The sequence below is a fragment of the Apis laboriosa genome, unplaced genomic scaffold (assembly GCF_014066325.1).
Source record: "Apis laboriosa isolate Shangri-la unplaced genomic scaffold, ASM1406632v1 scaffold104_cov149, whole genome shotgun sequence".
Classification (NCBI taxonomy): Eukaryota; Metazoa; Arthropoda; class Insecta; order Hymenoptera; family Apidae; genus Apis; species Apis laboriosa.
Window position 1 is genome coordinate 2,302,962 of NW_025220694.1, and position 22,412 is coordinate 2,325,373.

General features: G+C 23.7%; 4 protein-coding genes across 9 annotated transcripts; 2 read left to right on the forward strand and 2 right to left on the reverse strand.

Moving 5' to 3' along the window:
* Nucleotides 1–499: 499 nt before the first annotated feature.
* LOC122717096 (prenylated Rab acceptor protein 1) lies at nucleotides 500–1,810 on the reverse strand. Its single transcript, XM_043940869.1, has 4 exons — nucleotides 1,593–1,810; nucleotides 1,076–1,309; nucleotides 787–986; nucleotides 500–691 (listed from the first exon to the last, which is right to left on the reverse strand). The coding sequence occupies exons 1-4, from the start codon at nucleotides 1,661–1,663 to the stop codon at nucleotides 585–587; spliced, it is 612 nt and encodes a 203-aa protein (XP_043796804.1). The 5' UTR covers nucleotides 1,664–1,810; the 3' UTR covers nucleotides 500–584.
* A 28-nt stretch (nucleotides 1,811–1,838) lies between these two features.
* Nucleotides 1,839–10,819, forward strand: LOC122716998 (wee1-like protein kinase). 2 transcript variants are annotated; one of them, XM_043940742.1, is made up of 6 exons: nucleotides 1,839–1,957; nucleotides 2,567–2,771; nucleotides 2,848–3,160; nucleotides 8,831–9,149; nucleotides 9,228–10,110; nucleotides 10,186–10,819. In XM_043940742.1, the coding sequence occupies exons 3-6, from the start codon at nucleotides 2,908–2,910 to the stop codon at nucleotides 10,498–10,500; spliced, it is 1,770 nt and encodes a 589-aa protein (XP_043796677.1). In that variant the 5' UTR covers nucleotides 1,839–1,957; nucleotides 2,567–2,771; nucleotides 2,848–2,907; the 3' UTR covers nucleotides 10,501–10,819. The 2 variants fall into 2 exon arrangements, with proteins under 2 accessions (XP_043796677.1, XP_043796589.1); XM_043940654.1 differs by having other exon boundaries at nucleotides 1,918–1,957; nucleotides 2,535–2,771.
* A 2,626-nt stretch (nucleotides 10,820–13,445) lies between these two features.
* On the forward strand, nucleotides 13,446–15,745 carry LOC122712779 (sodium/bile acid cotransporter 7-like). 4 transcript variants are annotated; one of them, XM_043932707.1, is made up of 7 exons: nucleotides 13,446–13,504; nucleotides 13,734–13,989; nucleotides 14,123–14,280; nucleotides 14,405–14,631; nucleotides 14,713–14,856; nucleotides 14,921–15,170; nucleotides 15,382–15,745. In XM_043932707.1, the coding sequence occupies exons 3-7, from the start codon at nucleotides 14,145–14,147 to the stop codon at nucleotides 15,624–15,626; spliced, it is 1,002 nt and encodes a 333-aa protein (XP_043788642.1). In that variant the 5' UTR covers nucleotides 13,446–13,504; nucleotides 13,734–13,989; nucleotides 14,123–14,144; the 3' UTR covers nucleotides 15,627–15,745. The 4 variants fall into 4 exon arrangements, with proteins under 4 accessions (XP_043788642.1, XP_043788900.1, XP_043788815.1 ...); XM_043932965.1 differs by having other exon boundaries at nucleotides 14,405–14,577; XM_043932880.1 differs by lacking the exon at nucleotides 13,734–13,989 and having other exon boundaries at nucleotides 13,488–13,504.
* A 1,039-nt stretch (nucleotides 15,746–16,784) lies between these two features.
* LOC122712659 (RNA-binding protein 26) lies at nucleotides 16,785–22,141 on the reverse strand. 2 transcript variants are annotated; one of them, XM_043932578.1, is made up of 10 exons: nucleotides 21,795–22,141; nucleotides 20,668–20,786; nucleotides 20,289–20,586; nucleotides 20,051–20,209; nucleotides 19,617–19,975; nucleotides 19,296–19,544; nucleotides 18,663–19,178; nucleotides 17,768–18,552; nucleotides 17,430–17,684; nucleotides 16,785–17,237 (listed from the first exon to the last, which is right to left on the reverse strand). In XM_043932578.1, exons 1-10 carry the CDS (start codon nucleotides 21,851–21,853, stop codon nucleotides 17,157–17,159), a joined length of 2,880 nt encoding a protein of 959 aa, XP_043788513.1. In that variant the 5' UTR covers nucleotides 21,854–22,141; the 3' UTR covers nucleotides 16,785–17,156. The 2 variants fall into 2 exon arrangements, with proteins under 2 accessions (XP_043788513.1, XP_043788434.1); XM_043932499.1 differs by having other exon boundaries at nucleotides 20,051–20,212; nucleotides 21,795–22,140.
* Between the last annotated feature and the right edge of the window lie 271 nt (nucleotides 22,142–22,412).

Here is a 22,412-nt window from a genome sequence, read left to right on the forward strand (position 1 = left end):
TGTAATTTAATTTATATAAATTTTAAATTAAATAAATAAATTTTTTTCCTATAATAAAATATAAATTTAAATTGATTTATATTTATATTTATATTATTTATATTTTTTTATATTATTATATTTATATTTATATTTATATTTATTTATATAAAGTTACATTTATTTAATGTTTTTGCTATATATTTTGTTGAATAATAATTTTAAATATTATTAAAATTATTATAAAAGAAAAAAATAAAAAATTTTGTTTTAATTTATAAAATTTTATAAAATTTAAATTAATTTAAATTTATAAATTTATAATTTTTTATTTTCTTAAATGATAATAATACAAAATTATTTTTTATAGTTTCTATACTAAATGTAAATTATATTTTCTATACTCTAAATGAAAATTATATAAAGATTCTTTTTATTTGATATATTATCTATTATTTCAAATTAAAATTCATCAAGATATTTAAAATTAAAATTCATATACATCTTTTAATAATACATAAATATGTAATATTTTATATTATTTACATATTATATAAAATTTGTTTTTTTGTTTTTTATTATACATAAATCTTTTACAATACAGATCATACTTCTTGCATAACTAAAGAATTGAGTTCATCTTCTCCTGGACATAATACAGAATCTATATTATAGAATGCTGCATGTAAAGTTATTAAAAACCATGATACACCTAAAATAAAATTTTTATATATATAATATATAACATTATATACATATACAACATTGTATATCATATCAAAATGAAAGTAGAATTATTTTATTTACCAAGAACCCAAAATAGAGCTGCACCAGCACCAACCAAATAAAAAATTGGTAATGAACAAATTCCTACTAAAGTATAAACTTGAGCTAATGTTAATTTATGATTGAATATCATAAGTTCCTGTTTAGCATGACGCTGTGAAACTTTGTAACAAGTGCCAAGAGATGCAACAACAGCGAATAGCAACAATGGTGATGTAATTCTAATGTTAAAATATGTAATTTTGAGATTATTATATTTTAAAGTATACTTATTCTAAAAAGAATAAATTTTGAATGTAATAAATCTTACAAGCAATATATAACTAATCCAACAAATACAAATAAATAATTGCTTTGGAAATATTCAATATTTCTAACAATTCTTTTACTCAATCTTGGTAAACTAGGAGCAGGTCTTATATTGCTTGTATTAAGAAACAAAGACCATGATCTAATATTTGCTTTTCTGTGTTCAATCCATTCATGAGCTTGAGGATATCCTATGTTATTGAGTGGGAGTTGTGGTATCTGTAAGAATTCAAACCTATAAAACAAAATATACATATTATAAATATTATTAATATTTCATTAAAAATAATTAAACATTAAAAAATATTTTTTAAATATTAATAATAAAGAAAAATTTACATAATAAATTTTAAAAATAAATATAATTTGAGAATACGGTTACTTTAATTAACTAACAAATATATTAATAAGATGTCAATGTCATTAACATTGTAAAATTTTCTTATAGGTTAGATAATAAATATTTGACATTTTATTTTTCATCATCATCCATGTATCATATCATATTTGAAGATTACCCAGTGCTAGATTTTTGTTTTTGTTGTGGTATTTGCATATCACCTACGATGTCAATTTCTACGTTTGCCATTATCTTTTAGTACTTGAACTTCTTAATTTTAAATGTATGATAAAAAAATAACTATCCTTTCTGTTTTATTCTATGAATCTCGTATCTCCACCGCAAGGCGTCGTAGCATCGTTTTAGAAAAAACCCATCGTAAGCACTAAAATTCCCATCATATCGCACATCGAACTACTATGTTACCCCTACCACTGATCCGACTATACCAACACAACCAATGTCGTGTATACAAATGCTACAGGTTGCAGCTGCTCGATAAAAATTCTTTCACTGCTCCGTAAGGCTCTTTGTCTGAATAAGGTAAAAGACGCAAAAGATTTTTCTTTCCTTACGTGAGTTACAAATGTTTTCACTTAACAGATATAAAAAAAACTTTTTTTTTTATTTATCTTAAATCACAGTATGTTCACTGCATGTTAATTCTCATTGAATTTTGCTTTTAAATTGAACAATTTCACTTTTTTTTCAGGAAATCAGATTATATATATTGTGTCTAGATTTCCTGAAACTTATAATTTAAAAAAGAAACAGAATATTATAAATAAATTATTTTTTTTGCAATTAATAAATAATATGATAATCATTAATAATATATTTTTTTTAAAATAAATTTTAAATAATTTATTTGATCTATTTATGATATTTTGTTTAAATTCATAGTTATGAAATTTATATTCAAATTGATTTTGTTTTATAAATTTTTGAATTGAAATTTATACGTTATGATTATATATTAATAATATAATTTGTCAATATATGATTATTTCTATAGAAGATTGTTTAATTTACTAAATGAAATTATCAACGCAAAAATAGAAGTTGTTTTCATCTATTATTCAACAAGAAATTATATTTTTTAAATATTCTTCGATTTTAGGTGAAACTTCCAAAATAAAATGTGACATAAAGTTTTTAGAATTAGATCGAGAATGGTTTCACCCTCGAAAATGTGTGCAGATGACGCTACTATGTATTAACATTGTGAATAATTACAACCAATAGCAAAACGCGTTATATCAAATTCAATAGCTTCTCGTTCTCGAAGAAGCTTCCAATTGGTTAGCTGTAATTTCCCAAGTAACATTGGGCCACCCGCCATAACGAACATAGCGTGGTACGAGCGATTATTTGAATGAATGTCTTCAAATGTAATTGATAAAATATTGTAATTAGTATTTATTTTATTTCAGTATTATTAGTGTATACGAGGTGATTATATACAAGGAAACGTATGGTGACAATTTGAAAACATGGAAGTTGCACAAAAGTTGCATTTCGACGCATGCGATATTCAGGACGAGGAGCTAAACATTAGCTGTCGTACGAATAGCTCCGGTTGTGATGTTGACGATATTTTAGATTCTTCAGCAGAAGATCTTGGATGTTCACCCCCACTTCAACCAAGAAAATTATCATTTAGTAATACAATGGACTGTAGTGACAGTGAAAATAATCAATCTGTGCCAATTAATAACAATAAGACGCCGATCAGTAACATGACAGGTTAGTACAATTTTCAATTTTATTTTTTTTGCGAGTTGTTTTTATATAAGATTTTGACTGTAAGATCACGAGATCTTGACTTTATTCTTCATTATTTTATATATATTTTTATGTAGTTATATCAAAAATTAATTTTATTTGTATTTTCTTTTTATTAGTATTTTTAGATATTTTTTATATAAATTTCTAACTATTGTATTAATTTTCATTCTATAATGATTTTTTCATTATCGTAATTCTATATAATTATTTTATTGATATATATTTACTTTTGTATTTATAAAAATTTATTTTATAATTAAGCATGTTTTTTTCTTTTCAATTTTTTATATTATTTTAAGCAATGTGCATGGTGTGGGAAAATTGATATTTTTCATGGACAATTGTTTTACATCATGCTTGCATGTATATAATATATATAAATATAAAAAAAGAAATCGAGAAGTAATCAGTAAATATAATTATACTATGTACTGTTATTATTTTAGATTTTCTTTAATTGTATATATGTATGTTATATAAAAATTTGAAAAAAAAGAATGTATATATACAAACTGATAAAATGTTGACAAGTTGATAAAAATTATTATAAGTTGTTTTCTTTAAAACTATTGCAGATATTGTCATAATTCCTTTTTTAAAATTAAAAGTTTAATTAGTAAGTAAAGCAATAAAAAATTGAATTGAAAAAATTTTAAGAAATTTAGAAAGAAAAAATGCTTAGTCTCAAAGAAGAAATGATGCTTTCCCTTTTTTTTAAATAAAATATATTACTATTTTATATTGTATATTATTATTTTTCATTATTTAAATAACTGCTATTAAACTTAATGATATTTATTTAATATATTTTTTTTATATTTAAAAAATTACAATAAAGAATATTCTATATAAAAAAATATGACGAAAAGAATTCATATTATTGAAAATATATGATATAAATTTTTTCTTCAATATATTTTTAGATAATGTAGAATATTTTGCATTATTAACTCTTTAATCATATAAAAAAATCAAAAAAAAAAATATTTCAAACAAATATTATTAGATTCAATGATAGTTATTTAAATAACAAAAAAGTCATTTTGTTTAAAGAAATAGAAATAACATCTTTTCCAAGACTTGTCCTTAAAATTATTTTATTGTAAATGATAATTTTTGTATATTTAAATGATTAATTTTTGTATATTTATTAATTTATAAAAAAAATACATTGTAATAGATTGAAAAATTTTCCTTCATTTAAATAAAAAATGAATGCAAAGACATATATTTATAAAATAGCAGTAAAAAAAAACTTTTATTTTTTATTTTTAAAATTATATAATTACATAATTTTTCTATATAATCATCACTTATAACAATACATTTTCACCAATGCTGGTTTTTATAATTCATTTATAAAAAAGTCAATTTTTTTCTCCAAACTGTATCTATTATATAATCTAGATTTATCTAATAATTTTAATTATTTTTGAAATTAAATACTAGAAGAGCAAACATTTTAATTATAATGAAAAGATTTCAGAAATGAAAAAATAGTTTCAAGATTTTTTCATGAATAATTTTCAAGATTACAAAAATTAATACAACATTAGAGAAAATATATTACAATAAATGATGATTATGTGAATAAATAAATGTATAATTTTAAAAATAAAGAATAATGGTTTTTTTTATTATCTTGTTTTATAAAGATATTTTTATTCATTTTTTATTTGTGAAGGCAAAATTTTTCAACCTATTTTTATATTATGTCAATATCTATGATAGTTTGTTTATAGTTATGACTATTGTTAGTTATGCTTTAGGAATTATTATAATATCTAAATGAAACATATTTTTGTATATATGCAATGTAATGTCTTACAATGAATGCTATAACAAACAATTTTTTTCATTATATCAAAATATTTACAAATACTAACAAACATATTACGAACTATATTATGAACACAAAAAATGTAAAATTTAAATATAAAATATTAAATTTATAGCATGCATATTTATATATTGCATATTATATATTTATTATATATTTATGCATATTATATATATATTTTTTTTTTGTTATTAAATTTATTTTTTAATGTGATATCTTTGTTTATTTTTAGAGACTAAAAGAAATTAATATACAAAAATCTTGATTGAGGCTTATTTATTAAATTATAAATATATGATATATGCAATAAAAAGATGGAGAGAGATAATATAATAGAAAATAAACTGTGTCATTCTATCTCTATTTTGCGTCATCTAACGCAAATAATGCTTTATATACTTATAATTTAATAAATTATCCTCAGTTGATATTTTTGTATGTCAATTTTTATATTTGTTTTGGTCTTTAAAATTAATTCATTAAAACGATCCTGTGAATATTTTAATATCCTATATATTTATATACAGAAGTCCCAGAAATTAACCGACAAGACTTAACTGATGATTTCTAAAGTGATGATTTTAATCAACATTTTTTTTTTTTTTTTCTAAAAATTTTTGTTACGATTATATTATTACGAATTATTAACGATATAGCTAATCGTAGAACGTAAATATCGCTTTGCGATTATAATGTTAGTATGTATTACCGATGAATTGTCGGACTTGAACAAATAATCAAATGTTATTGCAGAAATTTCTTCTTTTCTATTGCCATTTTCACATCACGTGACTTCTATTTCGATTTGTTTATGACAGCATTTCGTGAAATATCTATGAAATATTTCATAAATCCTGAAATTTTAACAGAATATATTATTTTTCTAGAGTAGATAGATATAAATAATAAATAAAATAAATAAATAAATCTAAGTGCTTAATAGCATAATTCTCGCGCAAAATAAGCAGTGTCTAATTTTATTTATGAAATATGTTTAAGTTATCGTAGCATTTAAAATTATTCCATATTCATTTTTATAATTTTTCACGAAATATTTATTTTTCGTAGAAAACGCGGAAACGTAGTTCGGTATACTAAATGCTATAGTATGATCATAAGTGTTGATTATACTAATTTTTCAATTTGCTCAATATAACAATATCCTGGCGATATATATCTATGCTCTACTGTTATGGCGCAACAGTTTTACGCGCCATGTGATTGGCCAATGTTTTTGACTATAGTTATAAAAGATATCGATCACCGATCAATATAAAATTTGAAAGAATAATAAAGAAGAAGGAATGGACTTTAAATCTAAAATTTTAGTTTCGAATATTTATTAGTTTATAGATATTAATGAAAAATATTATACATTGAAAACTGCATAAAAGATGTTATTAATATATTAATTGCTGCCTATTCAAATGTTATTAATATTCAAATGTTATAAGTCTCCGCTTTAGTCGTCAAATGTCAAGTAGTTTATGACTATGTAAGTAAATATATCGATCTATCTAATATCTATAGAATGTTTTATAATCCATTGAAAATCTAATCATTCGTTTTCAAGAAATTAAACACATTTGATTTAAATATCAAATACGATGTCAAAAAATTAATTTGTAAAACATTTTAGCAAATATAATAATTGCTATTGAGTACATTTCTAAAAGAAGCAATTCTGTATTGAGTTAATTTTAGAATTTAAAAACGACTTTCGATCAGAATGCCGCTAAAATTTTCTTAGAAGCAATTAAAGGTTTTACATATAAGATATTTCATAGATATTGAGACTAGCTATTAAACATGTGCAACATTGCCGCAAAAATTGCCTTTTGAAGAAATAACATTACATAATTTTCTCATTAAAAATTTTATTAAATTCATTAAAATTTTTTTTTCATTTTTTTAATCATAAGCGGCAAAACTTGAACTTCCATTTGTTTATAATATGAGTTAGTTCATTGACTGTATTAATTTTTTGCTAATTCTTCAAAATAGCAATTTTAGATATTAAGTAATAATAATTTTTGCAGCGAATTGTTGTATCATTATATTTGTAAACAAAATTCAATGTATAATATTAAGTGCTTTTCATAAATATTTCGAAAACTAATTCAAAGCTAAAATTTGAGAGATGTCTTTCTCCTTCTCTTTTTCTTTCTTCCTTAAATCTTGATAGAGGCTTTTCAAAAAATAATATTTGTATTTTTGATTAGTAACTTGTTAACAAATTCCAAATCAAAATTTTCGCAAAAGAAAAATTTATTTATTTATTTGAAATTTATTTAAAATCATTGATTTATCAAATGACTTATTTGAAATCATTTAGGAATCACTTATTAAATCTTGTTGGTCGGTTTCTAAGATGTATATACCATGTCCGATTTATCTTGAATTATTCAAATATCTCGAAAAATGAATGATATAAAAGAATGTTTCAAATAAAAATTGTTTGAGAAAAAGAGATACATTATCCAATATTAATAGTTTTTCTATAGATGAAAGTGTAGAATATGAAATATGAAAATTAATTTTAATTTTTTAAATAAAATCATATAATTTTTATTGCATTAATTGGTTCATTAATTGGTAATTATTTCTTACGAAAGTATTAAGCTATTTATATCGAAAAATCTTTATTTTAAAAGATATTAAAATTTGTAAAACTTAAAAGATAATAAGTTGAACAATTGTGAAGCGATATTTTTTACAGTTTTCCTTATTTTTCGTATAAGTAAATATTACAACATGTTATAAACTAACAATTTTTCGATAAATAATTAATACTTTAGGAAATAATGAAATGCACCAACTAGTATAATAAAAATTATATGATTTTTAATTATATTTAATTATATTTCCATTTAAAAAATTTATATAACCTTAACATTTCATTCTGTACAAAAACTATATATGTGTAATATTATATCTTTTTGCAAACAATTTTTATTTATAAAAATGTTAAAATTTTCTATATTATTTTATTTTTCGTAATATTTCGAGATAAATCGGATACACTGTATACATATATATATATATTTATATAATTTTAAAGTTTTGTATTTTCAAAATTTCATTCTTGCCATTTTCTATAAAATACATATATAGTTTTAAATTTTATTTTTATATGAGGATTATAAGTAATATTTTTAAAGAATGTAAATTTTTATACTTATTTTTTTATACTTATTTTTTTATATTGTTTTTTATTAACTTAAAATATATTTTTGTTGTTGTAAATAAATTCAATTCATATTTTTTTATATATATATTTTTAAATGAACAAAAAAAATATATGATAAAAAAAAAATAAAAAAATATAAAAAATATATATATAATATGAAAAATATTGTATGAAAGAAATAGAAATAGAACAAAAAATATAAAAAAAATAAAAAATGTAAAACAAAAAATATAAAAAAATATATGATAAAAAAGAATAANATAAAATATCAAAGATATGAAAAAAAATCAAAAGTATGAAACAAAAAGAAAATATTAAAAAAATATGAATAAAAAAAATATCATAACTGAAAAAAAAATATAAAATATCAAAAATATGAAATAAAAAGAAAATATCAAAAAAAAAATATAAAAAAAATATGAAAAAAAATATCGAAGATATGAAAAAAAAATATGAAAGAATACATATATAAAAATATATTGATTATGGTTGATAATGAAATAATATGATAATGAACATAAATTTGTTTGCATGGAGTTTCAATGCAAGGAAAATTTTGCATCAAATATGTATTTGTTTTAAAAAATGTAAATTGCAGGTACATCAAGAATTAGAATTCCACCTCGTGAAAATATATGTTCTCAAAAAATATCAATGGCATGTAGTCCACCTTATAAACGTGTTAGAGCTTTACGTTTATTTGATTCTCCTGCTACTCCAAAGACATTAATGGAAAAGAGTGCAATGCATACTCCATTTCCATCTAAATGTACTAGACTATTTTCATTAGACAAATCTAGATCATGTAATTATCAAAATAAATCTGACAAACCTACTGCTAATGTAAATCCTTTTACACCAAATGGAATGTTGTTAACTGCAAGAAAACGCACTAGATCTAAACGTAGTCTTAATGGGTAAGTATAAATATAAAAATCAATCAATTTGATAATACTATTGATTTCATAATAAAAGTTATTTTCTCTTAATTTTAGATCTCCAGATATTCAAATACCAAAATTCGATCTCGCTGATTCCGAAGATTCTGATAACGAAATAGAACAAGCTACAAAACGTGTTGCATTGCAAGATTCGAATATTTTACGATATCATCAAGAGTTCCATGAACTTGGTTTAATTGGAACAGGTGAATTTGGTTCAGTTTATAAATGTATTAACCGATTAGATGGATGCACTTATGCTATTAAAAAAAGTATTAAACCAGTTGCTGGAAGTATTAATGAAAAGAATGCCTTAAATGAAGTGTATGCACATGCTGTACTTGGTAAACATCAACATGTTGTGAGATATTATTCTGCATGGGCAGAAGATAATCATATGATAATTCAAAATGAATATTGTAATGGTGGTAGTTTAGCAGATGCAATTATCAACTTAGAAAAGGAAAAAAAACATTTTACTGAAGCAGAAATGCGACAATTGTTGTTACATGTTGCTGAAGGTTTAAGATATATTCACAGTATGCAATTAGTACACATGGATATTAAACCTGGAAATATATTTATTTCCAAAGAAAAGAGGTTACTCGCAGTTAATTATGATTCAGCTGATGATGGTTTCGACGAAGAGGAAACTATCGAAGAAGAAATTACTTATAAAATAGGAGATTTGGGTCATGTTACATCCGTTAATAATCCTCAAGTTGAAGAAGGAGATTGTAGATATTTGCCAACAGAAATTTTACGCGAAGACTTTAGTCATTTACCAAAAGCTGATATTTTTGCTTTTGGATTAACTGTTTACGAAGCAGGTGGTGGAGGTCCACTACCTAAAAATGGACCAGAATGGCATGATATTAGAAATGGAAATTTAAAGGAATTATCCCATTATAGCCGTGATCTTAATGAATTACTTAAAGTAAATTCATTCTCTAATTCTATTATTTAAATATTTATTTTATAAAATGATAATAAATTTCTTTTTTTTTTATAGTTAATGATTCATCCAAATCCTGAAATGAGACCATCAGCAATTTGTCTTATACAGCATAGAGTATTGTGCCCATTTGGAAATAAAACAAAAGCACAACTTCGACGGGAATTGAATGCAGAAAAATTAAAAAATGAAATTTTGTCAAAGCAACTGCAAGAAGCGGCTAAGTGTCTAAAAACTATTGCTCCAAACGTAGCGGCTATTAATAATACAATGAATGCAGGAGGCTACAAACTAAGACCTACACCAACTAGAACATCGTCTCGAGCAGTGGGTAAAAAAGTCAATAGAAGCAATAGCACTACAAACTTTTGAATGTTCTATGTTATATTTATGTCAGACTAAATGAGAAGGGGAAAAGGTGCTTAAGAAAAAAAGAAATTTTTTTAAGTGCCTTGAGATATTGTGATATAAAGTAACTCTAATTTAGAAGTAAAACTATAATTAATTTGATAGCAAGAAAATATGATATACAGAGTGAAATTGTACAATAACCACGGGTGTATATCTTTGCAACATATGATGGAGATATTACATTAATAATATAAGCTGTGGATTAACTTATGAAAATTACAAATAAATAACTTTCATATTTTATATTTCATTAGATGGGTAATACAGTAATTTAATACTATTTTCTTATGTATATTATGTTTGATCTTTTCTTTTTTTATATAAAATAAAAATAAGTACATAAGTTTTGAAAAGTTTAATGATTATTTCTATTGTTCATTGGTCTATTTATCTTATAAAGTATAAAAACTGTAAAAAAATCTATTTCTATATAAAATGAGAATAATTTTATTAAATATTTTCTTATGTGCCTTTAATGTTACAAGTATTTACTTATGTACTTTGTGTAATTACAATATACAATTATTTTACAATATTACTATTTTTTAGTGTAAAATTAGTATCATAAAAAGAATATTGACGGAAATGAAATGATAATGTTTTTAATATCACTTATTACCTAACATTTTGACATATCATCGTGTGATATTTTCGTTCTTCCCGTTTTTACTTAAGAATTACTGTAGTATATAAAATGAAATACTAACAGTAAACTGTGACAAATTTATTACAAATACATTGTATTTTTATATATAGATATTTACATATAATAATAGTTCAGTGTTGTGTATTGTTTAGTGTTTAAATATTAAATAATCTCTGTATTATCCATCGTTAATTTTCAAATTTTTATAGAAATTCAGATAATTTTTTCTTTCTGTAATTTTCATAATTATCAGATACAAGACTGCTACTTTAAATATATCATAGAATAATTTTTATATTTTGCCAGATTCAATATTTTTTATAATTTTATATATATGTCTTTTTAAATTAATAATGAATAAATAACAAATAATACATGTTACCTACATATTGTGTTTATCATGTTTAAGAAGATAGAAAATTTTTTGATGATGACTAAATAGAAATTGACAATTAACATAGAACTTCATTTAAACATAATTTCTAACCGTGAAATTTATAATTTCACTCTGTGTATTCTTATATAAGGAAATAAATCTTAAAATTGCAAACAGTTATAGAGAGAATCTTTGAACGTAAAATGTTTTAAGTTTAAATTATTTTTATAATATTTTTTTATAGTCATATTATCTTTGGCATGCTCTAGAATTCATATTATACAAGTTTTCTTTGTGTTTCTAATATATGTATATATGATATATATAATATATATATATATATATTGGATAAATATTGATATATAATAATCCATGTTTCTAATATAGGTGGTACTATTGATTAGATTTTTCTTATTCTATTTACTAATGCAAAAATTCAAAAAAAAAAAAAATATATTCATTTCAAATGTGTGTCAAATTTAAAGTATTACAAATTTTGCTATATTGGACAGATTGACTAATGATCTTTTTTACTTCATTTTTTGTTTTGTAATACATTGTGTTTCTTGATCAGGAATGACAAAAACTAATGGTTTATCATAATATAGTGAATTCAAAGTCCTGTATCATATAAATACATCCAATGAATATCCTTTGTTCCTCAAAATAACATTGAATAGATAAATCTTATGTATAATTATTTGGCTTTTAGCTAATAAACAAATCAAAGCCTTTGTATCTTGATTTAGTATTTTTGTATCTGAGCATGCTAATATGTGATCTTTTATATATTTGCGTTACTGGAGCATTTCAATATTTATATTTAGAAAAAAAAAATATAACGTGTAATGCTTTGCATTACCATTTATAAAATGATTTCGATTGGAGTTTTTAATATCATGAGATTTTTTGTTGTAGTTTGCGTTACAAACTATTTATGTCTTTTATTTTCAGTATAAATTCAATTCTTAAAAGTAAGATCATTTAAAAAATTTTCTGTTACACTATCAAAGTTTTAAAAGGGTAATGCGATTAAATATTAATTTTCGTGAGCGTATAACCTCGTTTACAAAGCAATGTTATGTATGTAGTTATAGACCGTGCTATGTATAAAAGTTACGAAGTTTTGTAAGAAAAAAATGTGAATAATCGATAAAGGAGCTCTTAAGCTTCAAACTGTGTGCCAAGAAGGGTGGACCCCTACTTATGGCAGTAAAGGTATTGTGGTAATATGCCATGTTTACATATACTGTTGTTTCATTAATCTTATTATTATTATTAATATTATTATTGTATTATTATTAATATTATTATAATAAATAATTAACAAATAGATTTTTTTTGTTTATTCTTTATTATATTTGTTAAAAATTAATGCTATAAAAAAATCATAAAACCAAAATTAATATATTTTTATTATTTATTTCAAGTATAGATATTTTGATATCAATTTTGATTTTAATGATATTATAAAATGAATATAAATGTTTAAATTAACACTTAATTAACAAATAAATTAACAATAGAAACTTTTTATTATAAATATATTTTTTTTGTAAATATATCTTATTAAATTTATGCAAATTATTTAAATAAATAATAAATTTTATGTTATTTTCATATTTTTTTAATAAAAACTTAATTTTAATAAAAGAATATATGAAAATGTTTTTTGTAACTACGCATGCGTAAGAAAATGAAATCGGATTTTCCTAATACATTTTGATACGATATGCATCAAAGCATTGTATTATCTAAATAGTTAATTGTTAAAAATAATAAACATTTAGAATAAATATCATATAAAAATATTCGTGATTAATGATTTTGAAGTTTTTCAAACAAATATTAATGAATTATAACGAAAAATTTAAATATATTTATTACGGTCATATAATAATTTTTTAAAATACAATTTTTGAATTTATACATCACACACAAGTGTAAATATACAATTATGTTTGAATGCAAGCTTAATTTGCACAAAGCATTATTATTTTGTATATATATTTCATTCAATAAAAAAAAATTGAATAATACAAATTTTAGAATAAAAAACTTATTATTAGAAGAATATCATTGCATTTTATAAATCTTAAAAGTATTGCTTTAATTTAGATGCATTTATCTATTTAATTTTATATTACATTAATTAAATTATGAATTTTACAGGAGTTTTGATAATGATAAAAAATAGCACAGAATGATTAATGTATGATTTAATACAGTATTATAGACAATAAGATTTTCTTTACTTAATTATAATATTTTAAGCATGTTTAAATAGGATTATAGTAAATATAATATTTTATCCAAATATGCACGTATAAATTCTTGTAAAGAAGACAACGCATGAAATTTCTTCAAAGAAGAGTCAGAAAAAAAGTTTCACTGGTTGCTTGTAGGCTGATATAATTTCATAAAAATGGTTTGCATCCTTTTTATTGTTATTAACATTTTTTCATTGTTATAAATCATATTTCATTTGCTTTTATTATATATTATTACATAAATAAAAATTTTCAAAAATAAACACATATAAAATATTTAAATTATTACAGGCATGTATAAAATTAAGTAAAAATGCAAGAAAATTATATGCAAGATATTCAACCAAAAAAAAAACAAAATGAACTTTTATATAGATATGGATATTTTTTATTAATGCTTTTGTGTATGATGCTTGCTTCTGTTAAACCACATTTTGGTAAAACAAATGGTATTATTTTATAAACAAATAATTAAATATATATAATAAAATTTTAAATTACTATTTAATAATTAATAATAATCAAAAAGATATACTTGTATTTTATCATTTTTATGTTATTTATTTATTATAGGTATTCTGAATGGAAATATTATTATTCGATATTTTGCTATTCCTTTAACATACTTAGAAGCAGGTTTATTGTGTGATCCAAAAATGCTTTATTTAACATTAAGCAATGGTTCTCTCTTAATATTTACAATGACTTTTATATATATTTTAATGCCTTTTCTTATGAGACTTGGGGTATGTTTATTGACTTATATCAATGTCAATGTGTGGTTATTGAAAGGAATGGAAGTAAATATATATACACAAGCAAAATATCTTTAATTATATAATATGTAAATATTGATAATAATTTAATTTTTTCGGTTTTAGGTACTTTATTGCATGCCACCTCCATTTAATACAAGTTTTGTATTATGTCGATTAGCACAAGCAGATTTATCAACAAGCATTGTGATTACTTTAGTATCTCATTTTGGAGGATTATTTATTTCTCCTATATTATTATATTTTGTGGTAATTACTCACTATTAAAATTTAAAATATGATTTTTCTTTTATAAGAGTTTTAATTCTTTTAGTTAGGAGCATCTACACCACCTTTGGTTGGTATAAATATAAAAGAAACCATTTATAGTACTATTATACCATTAATTATTGGTATTGCAATTCAAATTATTATTTTAAAGTACGATATTTGTCCAAAAATTAAATCACCTTGGTTTTCTCAAGGATTATTATTAGCTACAGCATATCATTGGTTTTGTGATGCATTGTTAGTAGATGCATCATCTTTGCAAGCTTCTGATGTATTATTATGTGTATTAATTGGTAAGTAATTTATGATAATTTAGATTAAAACTTATATTGATATAACCAAATGAACTTAAATTTAAATAGCAATATGCTAAAAATTTTTGTCTAATATTAATGCATGTATATACAATTTATATGTATTTAAATATTATTAATTTAAATTGATTCTAAATATAGCATGTTTTTTATTATTTTATTATGATATTAGTATTCTTTTATGTTCAAGCCTGTGCGGGACAACTATTTGTTAGCTGCTTATGTTGGATTTTGTGCTCTCGGTGGTTACCTCGAAATATTTTGCTAGCTACACTATTTACAAGTACTCACAAATCAGTTGGTCTTGGTAGCTGGATTTTACGTGGTGCTTATCATGGTTCAGCTCATGGTTCAGCTGTGAATTTACCATTATCAATATTACCAGTTGCACAATTATTATTAGGTAGTTTACTAGCTGGCTGGTTGTCTCCATAATATAAAATGTTACGTGATTATTTTAAATAATTTCTTTTGCGAATTCTGCTTTCTAATTGAAATTATGTTTATATATACTATCTGTTTCTACTACTGTTATATATGTTTATATATACTGTTTTTTTATTACATATATTTTGTTTTGTACTCAATATATAAGCTAGCTTATAAAAATAATTTTTTTTTTGTTTTTTAATGTATTTAAATGATTATAAAAGAATAAAAAAGAAGTTATAAATATTTTGTAAGTTTTAAAATGTTAAATTATAAAGAATTTTGATATTCATTAAAATTAAAATGCTTAAAAATTTAATATAAATTATTTGCTTAATTATATTTATAAAAAAAATACTTTAGTAAATAATATTGAAATTTGGAATTAAGGAATAAAAGAAAGTCTTAAGTAGATTAAGATTTTAGAATTTTAATATGTAATGTATTTTTAATATGTAAAAAATTGTATGAAAGTTATTTACATAATTTAATTTGAAAAAGTGAAATGTTTAACAAAATATTGGGTAGGATTTTACTTAAAATTGTTTTCAAAATGTATCAAATAAGTTTATTTATATATATAACGAAATGCCAAAGGCGTTTGAAATATAGTGATTCTTTTTTTTCTTTTTAAATTTTACGCATTATTATGAGTTTTATTTATTGCGGAATTTAATACTTACCTTGGAAATTAGTTTTAAGAATTTATATATAACAATTATATATTATTTTTTTCAGTATATATTGAAACAACTAGTGTAAAATTATGCACGAATAAGTTTTTTTCAATTCTAATCAACTTAGTTTCATTGATATTTGATAAAAGAAAATCATGACAATTATACAATACACTGTACATCATTACAGGAACAATTTTAAATAGTACATTAAGTGAAAGTAAAAAAGAAAAACCAATTACACTACTTCGAAGCGTTATACGCTATATCTTACTTGGTAATTATATAATAAATTGTATTTGTATCTTACAAGTTATAAATATAGTTTCTTCACTTTCAATTGTAAAATTTTTGAAAATTATAAGTATCTACCTATATCTAAAAGTCTGGTTACTTGTTTATTATGGATATATCTCAAAAGAAATAACAAGAGACAATTCACAATTCTACACACAAAGAAAAAGGACTTTGAATTCAGAATAAGATGTTTCCCATACAAAACATAGCGATTTTATTCTACAAATAATGGGATAAATTTGGTTAGTTTTTGTTGTTGTTGTTGTTGGAAACTTGTATATCTGTTTTCTATTTCATGATACGCAATTTGATACGGTATATTTTTTTATAATACCGTTATCATGCGCATATGTATATATTTAATAATATTAACAAATAGTGTAACACTCATGATAACGTGTATGAGCTCGTAACCTGATTTTTTTGTGAAAATCATGGTATTTAATGCATCAAACGACAGTGCAGCAATGGCGCAAGTGCTGAGCATATATTGATTCGCCCAGATCATCACACAGTCATTATAGCTGGTACCAAATTTTTGTCACGAATAACGCTGACGCTGCTATCGCCGCCAGCTTCGCGATTCACCATCTTCATCTTCTTCTTCTTCATTTTCTTCAAGAAGTAATGCTTCAGCGTTACCCTGTTACAAATAAAGGTTTATATCATATAAAAAAAAAAAAAAAACAAACAAAATATTTCATATTTTTATTATTTATTTATATATCAGAAAAAGAGAAAGTTTTCAATAAAAGTAAAATAAAATACAAATAATTGCATCTTTAGATTTAAATGTTTAGAAATTACATGATAAATTTAAATTTTAAGGACTCACTTCTAAGTCAATATCTTCATCGGTAGTAGGTGGTGCTTGTTCAGAACGTGAAGAAAGTTGTACGGATGCGTTTGTATTACTACCACCACCACCACGATGGAGATGATGTCCAGAAACCCATGTTATAGATAATAATCTATCTTGAAATGTGCGTCCTTTTACTAAAGCTATTTCGGCTTCTTTTCTGGATTTAAAATTAATTACGATCGAAGGTGTTGCGTCATCTACTATTTGATTGACTATTTCTCCAAATTGCTAAAATATAAAAAATATAAATTTTAATATACATTATATATATAATATATAAAAATATATATATATAAGAGAATTAATCTTACTTGAAAATGCGCTAAAACTTCAGCCTTTTCTTCGGTTTCGTAACCAGAGACTAGAAGACTTGTCGGTCTATGATCTACCGAAACATGGGCAAAACTCCCTCTACCACGACCCCTATATGATAATGCATGACTACCTCGTATAACTCTACTGGATCTTGTACCTCTACCAATAGCTGAACCTGCATTTAAACCTAATGCGGCAGCTTGTGCTCGTAATTCATTTAATCTTTTTTGCAATTCTCCAGCATCTTGTCCTTCTTGTTGCGCAGTCATTAAATCTAATTCTGCATCTAAAATCTCTTTTTGAGTTTGTTCTCTAGATTTGATTTGTGTCTTATTTCCGCCAATTTGACCGTTTGCAGCCAAATCTTTACGTAAATTGTCAATAGATTGTTGCATTGTTTTGATCGTTGCCATAATTGCATCTTTTTGTTCTGGATTCTTTTCAGCTTTATCAATTAGAGCTCGAATTTCTATCAAATGCTTATCTAACAATTCTTGTTTTCTTTTACGTAAATCAGCAGTTAATTTTAATGCTTCTTTACGTTTCTCTTCTTGTTTCTTCTTTAATGTTTCCTTAGCAGCTAGTATCTCCTGCGTCTTTTTTATTGCAAGAACTTTGTCTTCTCGCGTAGGAACAGTAGTAGTTTTTGGCGATGTTGGAACCAATGTTTGTGAAACTTGTTCTTCGGTTGAACGACGAGTGGGAATATATTCATTTTCTTCGGTCTTTGCTGGCACAGTGACAGCAGCACCTAATCGTTCTTTAACAGAAGGTCGACATCCTAAATGAAATGAACAATATATTAAATACTGAAGTTTTTATAAAATAATTAATAAATTGATAAGTTAAGATTTATGAAAAAGTAATATAAATATATGTATGATAACTTACCAGGTGGTACATTTTCAATGGCACCACCAGATGCATTATTGTTAATATTGTTATGCCAAAAAACTTTGATAAATCTATTATTCAACACAGCCTCTGTACTTCTGTATGCAGCCTTTGCTTCAGCTGGTAACTGGAAGGTAACCAACGCTCCTTCAGGATCTCCACCGAAATTAACTTGGATATTTACAATTTTACCAAATTTTGAAAAATGATTATTTAACTGGGTTATGTTGTTCAGACTACGTGGAACTTTTTTTAATTCCAGAGAACAATTAGCTGGATTATGTACCACTCGTTGTTTTGGTCCAAGACGGTTAAAATCAAATGTTTGTTTACGTTTTAATGGATTCGTTTGAGTATGTGTTATTTCGGACGAGTTTGTATGTGGAATTACTGGTACACTAATTAATTCTCTTTGACCTCTTCCATAAATTGCAGGTCCAGGTTGGGGATGTCTACCCCATGGCATTCGGGGTTCCATACTTGGTGCGTCTGGATTGTATTCCGCAAAAGCATCTATTGAAATTTATATTAAAATAATTATATTTATATATAATATATATATAACTATATATATTAAAAATTTATATATAGAAAATATATCAAATTTATAATTTTATATAAAAAATATACCCATATTAGAATGATGTTGATTTCTTAAATGTGGAGGAGGTAAACTGGCAAGAGGAAGATGTTGTGGTGGAGCATTTCCATTAGGTCCTGGAGGTGGTTCTGGAACTGCTGTTACAGGTACTGTTCCTGGTGCTTGAGCACTATGTGGCCCAAAGGTGAGAACACGACTTAGAGCTACATCTTCTAATACAACTGGATCTGTACCATGATCATAGGGGCAGAGATCACCTCTCATACAATATCCTTTTTCTATAAATATTAATTATACTCTATTATTACATTTTTTACATTTTTCTATGAAACAATTTAAAAAATACAAACCATCAAAATCTCTACATCTTCTCTTAGTTTGAAAACCTGGTTGGCTATTCGGAACACTAGAGGCAACAGCAACGACGCTTTGAATTGATTGACTAGTAGTAGACAACCTCATGTCTACATCTCCATGATTACTATCCTGAGTTGGAGTACCACCACCAGGACTCCCGTCAATTCTTTCTGTTCTATCTACTTCCATTCTTTCAGAACGATCTATCTTTTTTCGTTCTAATGATCTTGAACGAGATCTAGATCGAAGTGGTGTTGGAGATCTGTTTCTAAATCGTGCTCTATGGTCACGATTATCAGGACCATCTCGTATTCTTGGACGTATTGGCGATGTGCTACGACTTCTGCTTCGTCTAAAAAAAACTAAATGTTATAGAAAAAACTATAAATTAAATTTTTTTATTATTTGAAATAAAATTTATATAAACCTTCTATCATGCCGTCGCGTATTTGGTGGCGATTCATTTCTCCATGGTCGACTTCTGTCACGTTCTCGATCGCGACGAATATGTTCTCTGCTTCTTGATCTACGTCTATCTCTTTCCCATGAACGTGAACGAGATCTCGTTCGTGATCTCATTCGACCACTTCTAAAATATTTAGATTATGTTTTAAAAAATTATATAAATATTTTATCATTTTATTAATATATAATTTGAAACTCACCGACTCCTAGAACGTTTTTCTTTTTCTTTATCAACTTTTTCAGAATCTGATTTTCTAGTTTCACGTTTTCCTATTGCCATAGGTGCAGATCCATTCATTTGTAATGGAGCAGGAGGATTTGTATTCATAGAAGTAATTGGAATTGTACTTTCAGTTACTTTTTCTGTGTTTAATGCAGGCGGTGGTGGATTTATACCTGGTGGTGTCCCACCACCATCTGGATCACTTTTTGGAGGTGGAAGAACATATTCTTGAGTTTCTAATGTTTTAAATAACAATTCCACAAAATTTTTTGTTTCTATAAGAAATATATCATAAAATAAAATAAATTAAATAATTTTTAAATGTCATTTAAATCTAATGATATTTTAAAATGTACCTTGCTGTAAAAATACATCAAGTTGTTCAACCATTCCACCTCGTAATTCTTCCAATGTTTTGTCCTTCTTAACAAGAGCATATACATATTTTGCTAATGCTGCAGGATCTGCATCACAACTGAAAAATTATATTGATATTAATATTTTAAACAATAATTACAATATTAACAATAAGAAATTCATATGATGTTATACAATAAATACATAAATTGTATATTAATTTATATAACAATGTTTTTAAATAATAATCATGTTTATGTAATAAATAATTATTAGATATAATAATATGATAATATAATAAATTATATAGCAAATATATATTTTGTTATTTGTAATATTCTATAAAATTATATCATGTTTACAAGTTGTAAAATGTAAAACAAAAGGTTAAACTTTACTAAATCAATAAATTACAAATGAATAAATGAAGTTAGTTACATATTATCAATTAATTTATATCAATAAAAAAATTATTTCTTACAATATAAAAAATATAATTCAATGTATATATAATTTTAAATACTTTTGATGTTTTTATTTAACATTTCTACTTAATTAAAGCATTCTTTATTTTATTAAGTATTAAGTATTTTAGTGATTATTAAAGTTTGTTCAATGAAAATTATTGATGAAAGAAATAGATATTTCAAATATTGATTCCTTTTTAAGCATAAACAATGTTTTAATTAAGTATTATTGTCAATAAATCATTTTAGAATAAGTCATTGCTTAAGCTGTTTATGTAGGATGATTAGTAAATTAAAAACATATTTTTATCATGATACTTAAAAGAAATATAGATAAAATTCATGTTGCGAATTAAAACGCAATAGAATTGAATATTCTACGTTCAATTATTCGAAATATATTCGCTTTAAAATAGATATGAAATATATTAGAAATTAGACACATTATTATTTGATTACTTATTATTAAAAGCATAATAAATTCGGCGAAGGAACAGTGTCAAACATGATCTATCGATGATCATTGAAGGACAGGCAGGGTAATACATGTAAATATAATTCTGCATAGGGTGTAAAGCATAGCACATGTACGGCCATTTACAACATCAAATGCATACACATACACTTAAAACCGTACTCGGACAAGCTGGCCTACTTACAGTGGCTCCAAGACGGCAGTGAGCCACGCCTTGAATTGATCCGGATTCTCTATTATCATTTTCAGTGAATATGTGATGAAAAACACATGGAACTTTCCAAAGACACACGTTAATTATACAATTTCTGGGCGGGAATAAGTACTCTCCTAAGTAAAGACAGTCGCCATTCTGAAATCTCTCTCCTATACATGCAGTATTCACATAGATAGACTTTTCACTTCTAGAAAATGTCACAAGAGACGCTGCAGCAGCGCGTCAAAAAAGTTAGGTTTATTCACCAGTAAGTAACATAGAATATGTTGTATACAGATATGTTTGTATTATATCGAAACATTCTCAGTAGATTTTTAATGTATTTTAGAATACTTAAAGTTATTTATATGATAGTTAACAGAAAAATTCAATATAATTTAAATTTTTAGAATTTAGGAATATTTATATATTTATTAAAAAGTATAAAAGACAATTGTAAAATGTTTATATTTCAAGATCATTTGAAATAATCATAATTATAGTAATTATAATAATATATATTTATTGCATATAGAATTTGAATTTTTTTTAATGAAAATTTGTACCTACAATATACTAAGTTTTTAATATATTCAATTTTGAATT

Coding starts and splice junctions, on each gene's coding strand:
- LOC122712659 (XM_043932499.1), bottom strand. CDS start 21,853: ATGATAATAGAGAATCCGGATCAATTCAAGGCGTGGCTCACTGCCGTC. Junction 20,213..20,288: donor GAAAAACGTTCTAGGAGTCG/GTGAGTTTCAAA, acceptor TAAATATTTTAG/AAGTGGTCGAATGAGATCAC. Junction 19,179..19,295: donor TCAACATCATTCTAATATGG/GTATATTTTTTA, acceptor AAATTTCAATAG/ATGCTTTTGCGGAATACAAT.
- LOC122716998 (XM_043940742.1), top strand. CDS start 2,908: ATGGAAGTTGCACAAAAGTTGCATTTCGACGCATGCGATATTCAGGAC. Junction 3,161..8,830: donor GCCGATCAGTAACATGACAG/GTTAGTACAATT, acceptor TGTAAATTGCAG/GTACATCAAGAATTAGAATT. Junction 9,150..9,227: donor TCTAAACGTAGTCTTAATGG/GTAAGTATAAAT, acceptor TCTTAATTTTAG/ATCTCCAGATATTCAAATAC.
- LOC122712779 (XM_043932707.1), top strand. CDS start 14,145: ATGCAAGAAAATTATATGCAAGATATTCAACCAAAAAAAAAACAAAAT. Junction 14,281..14,404: donor ACATTTTGGTAAAACAAATG/GTATTATTTTAT, acceptor TATTTATTATAG/GTATTCTGAATGGAAATATT. Junction 14,632..14,712: donor GGTTATTGAAAGGAATGGAA/GTAAATATATAT, acceptor TTTCGGTTTTAG/GTACTTTATTGCATGCCACC.
- LOC122717096 (XM_043940869.1), bottom strand. CDS start 1,663: ATGGCAAACGTAGAAATTGACATCGTAGGTGATATGCAAATACCACAA. Junction 1,310..1,592: donor AAACAAAAATCTAGCACTGG/GTAATCTTCAAA, acceptor TTTGTTTTATAG/GTTTGAATTCTTACAGATAC. Junction 987..1,075: donor GGATTAGTTATATATTGCTT/GTAAGATTTATT, acceptor TTTTAACATTAG/AATTACATCACCATTGTTGC.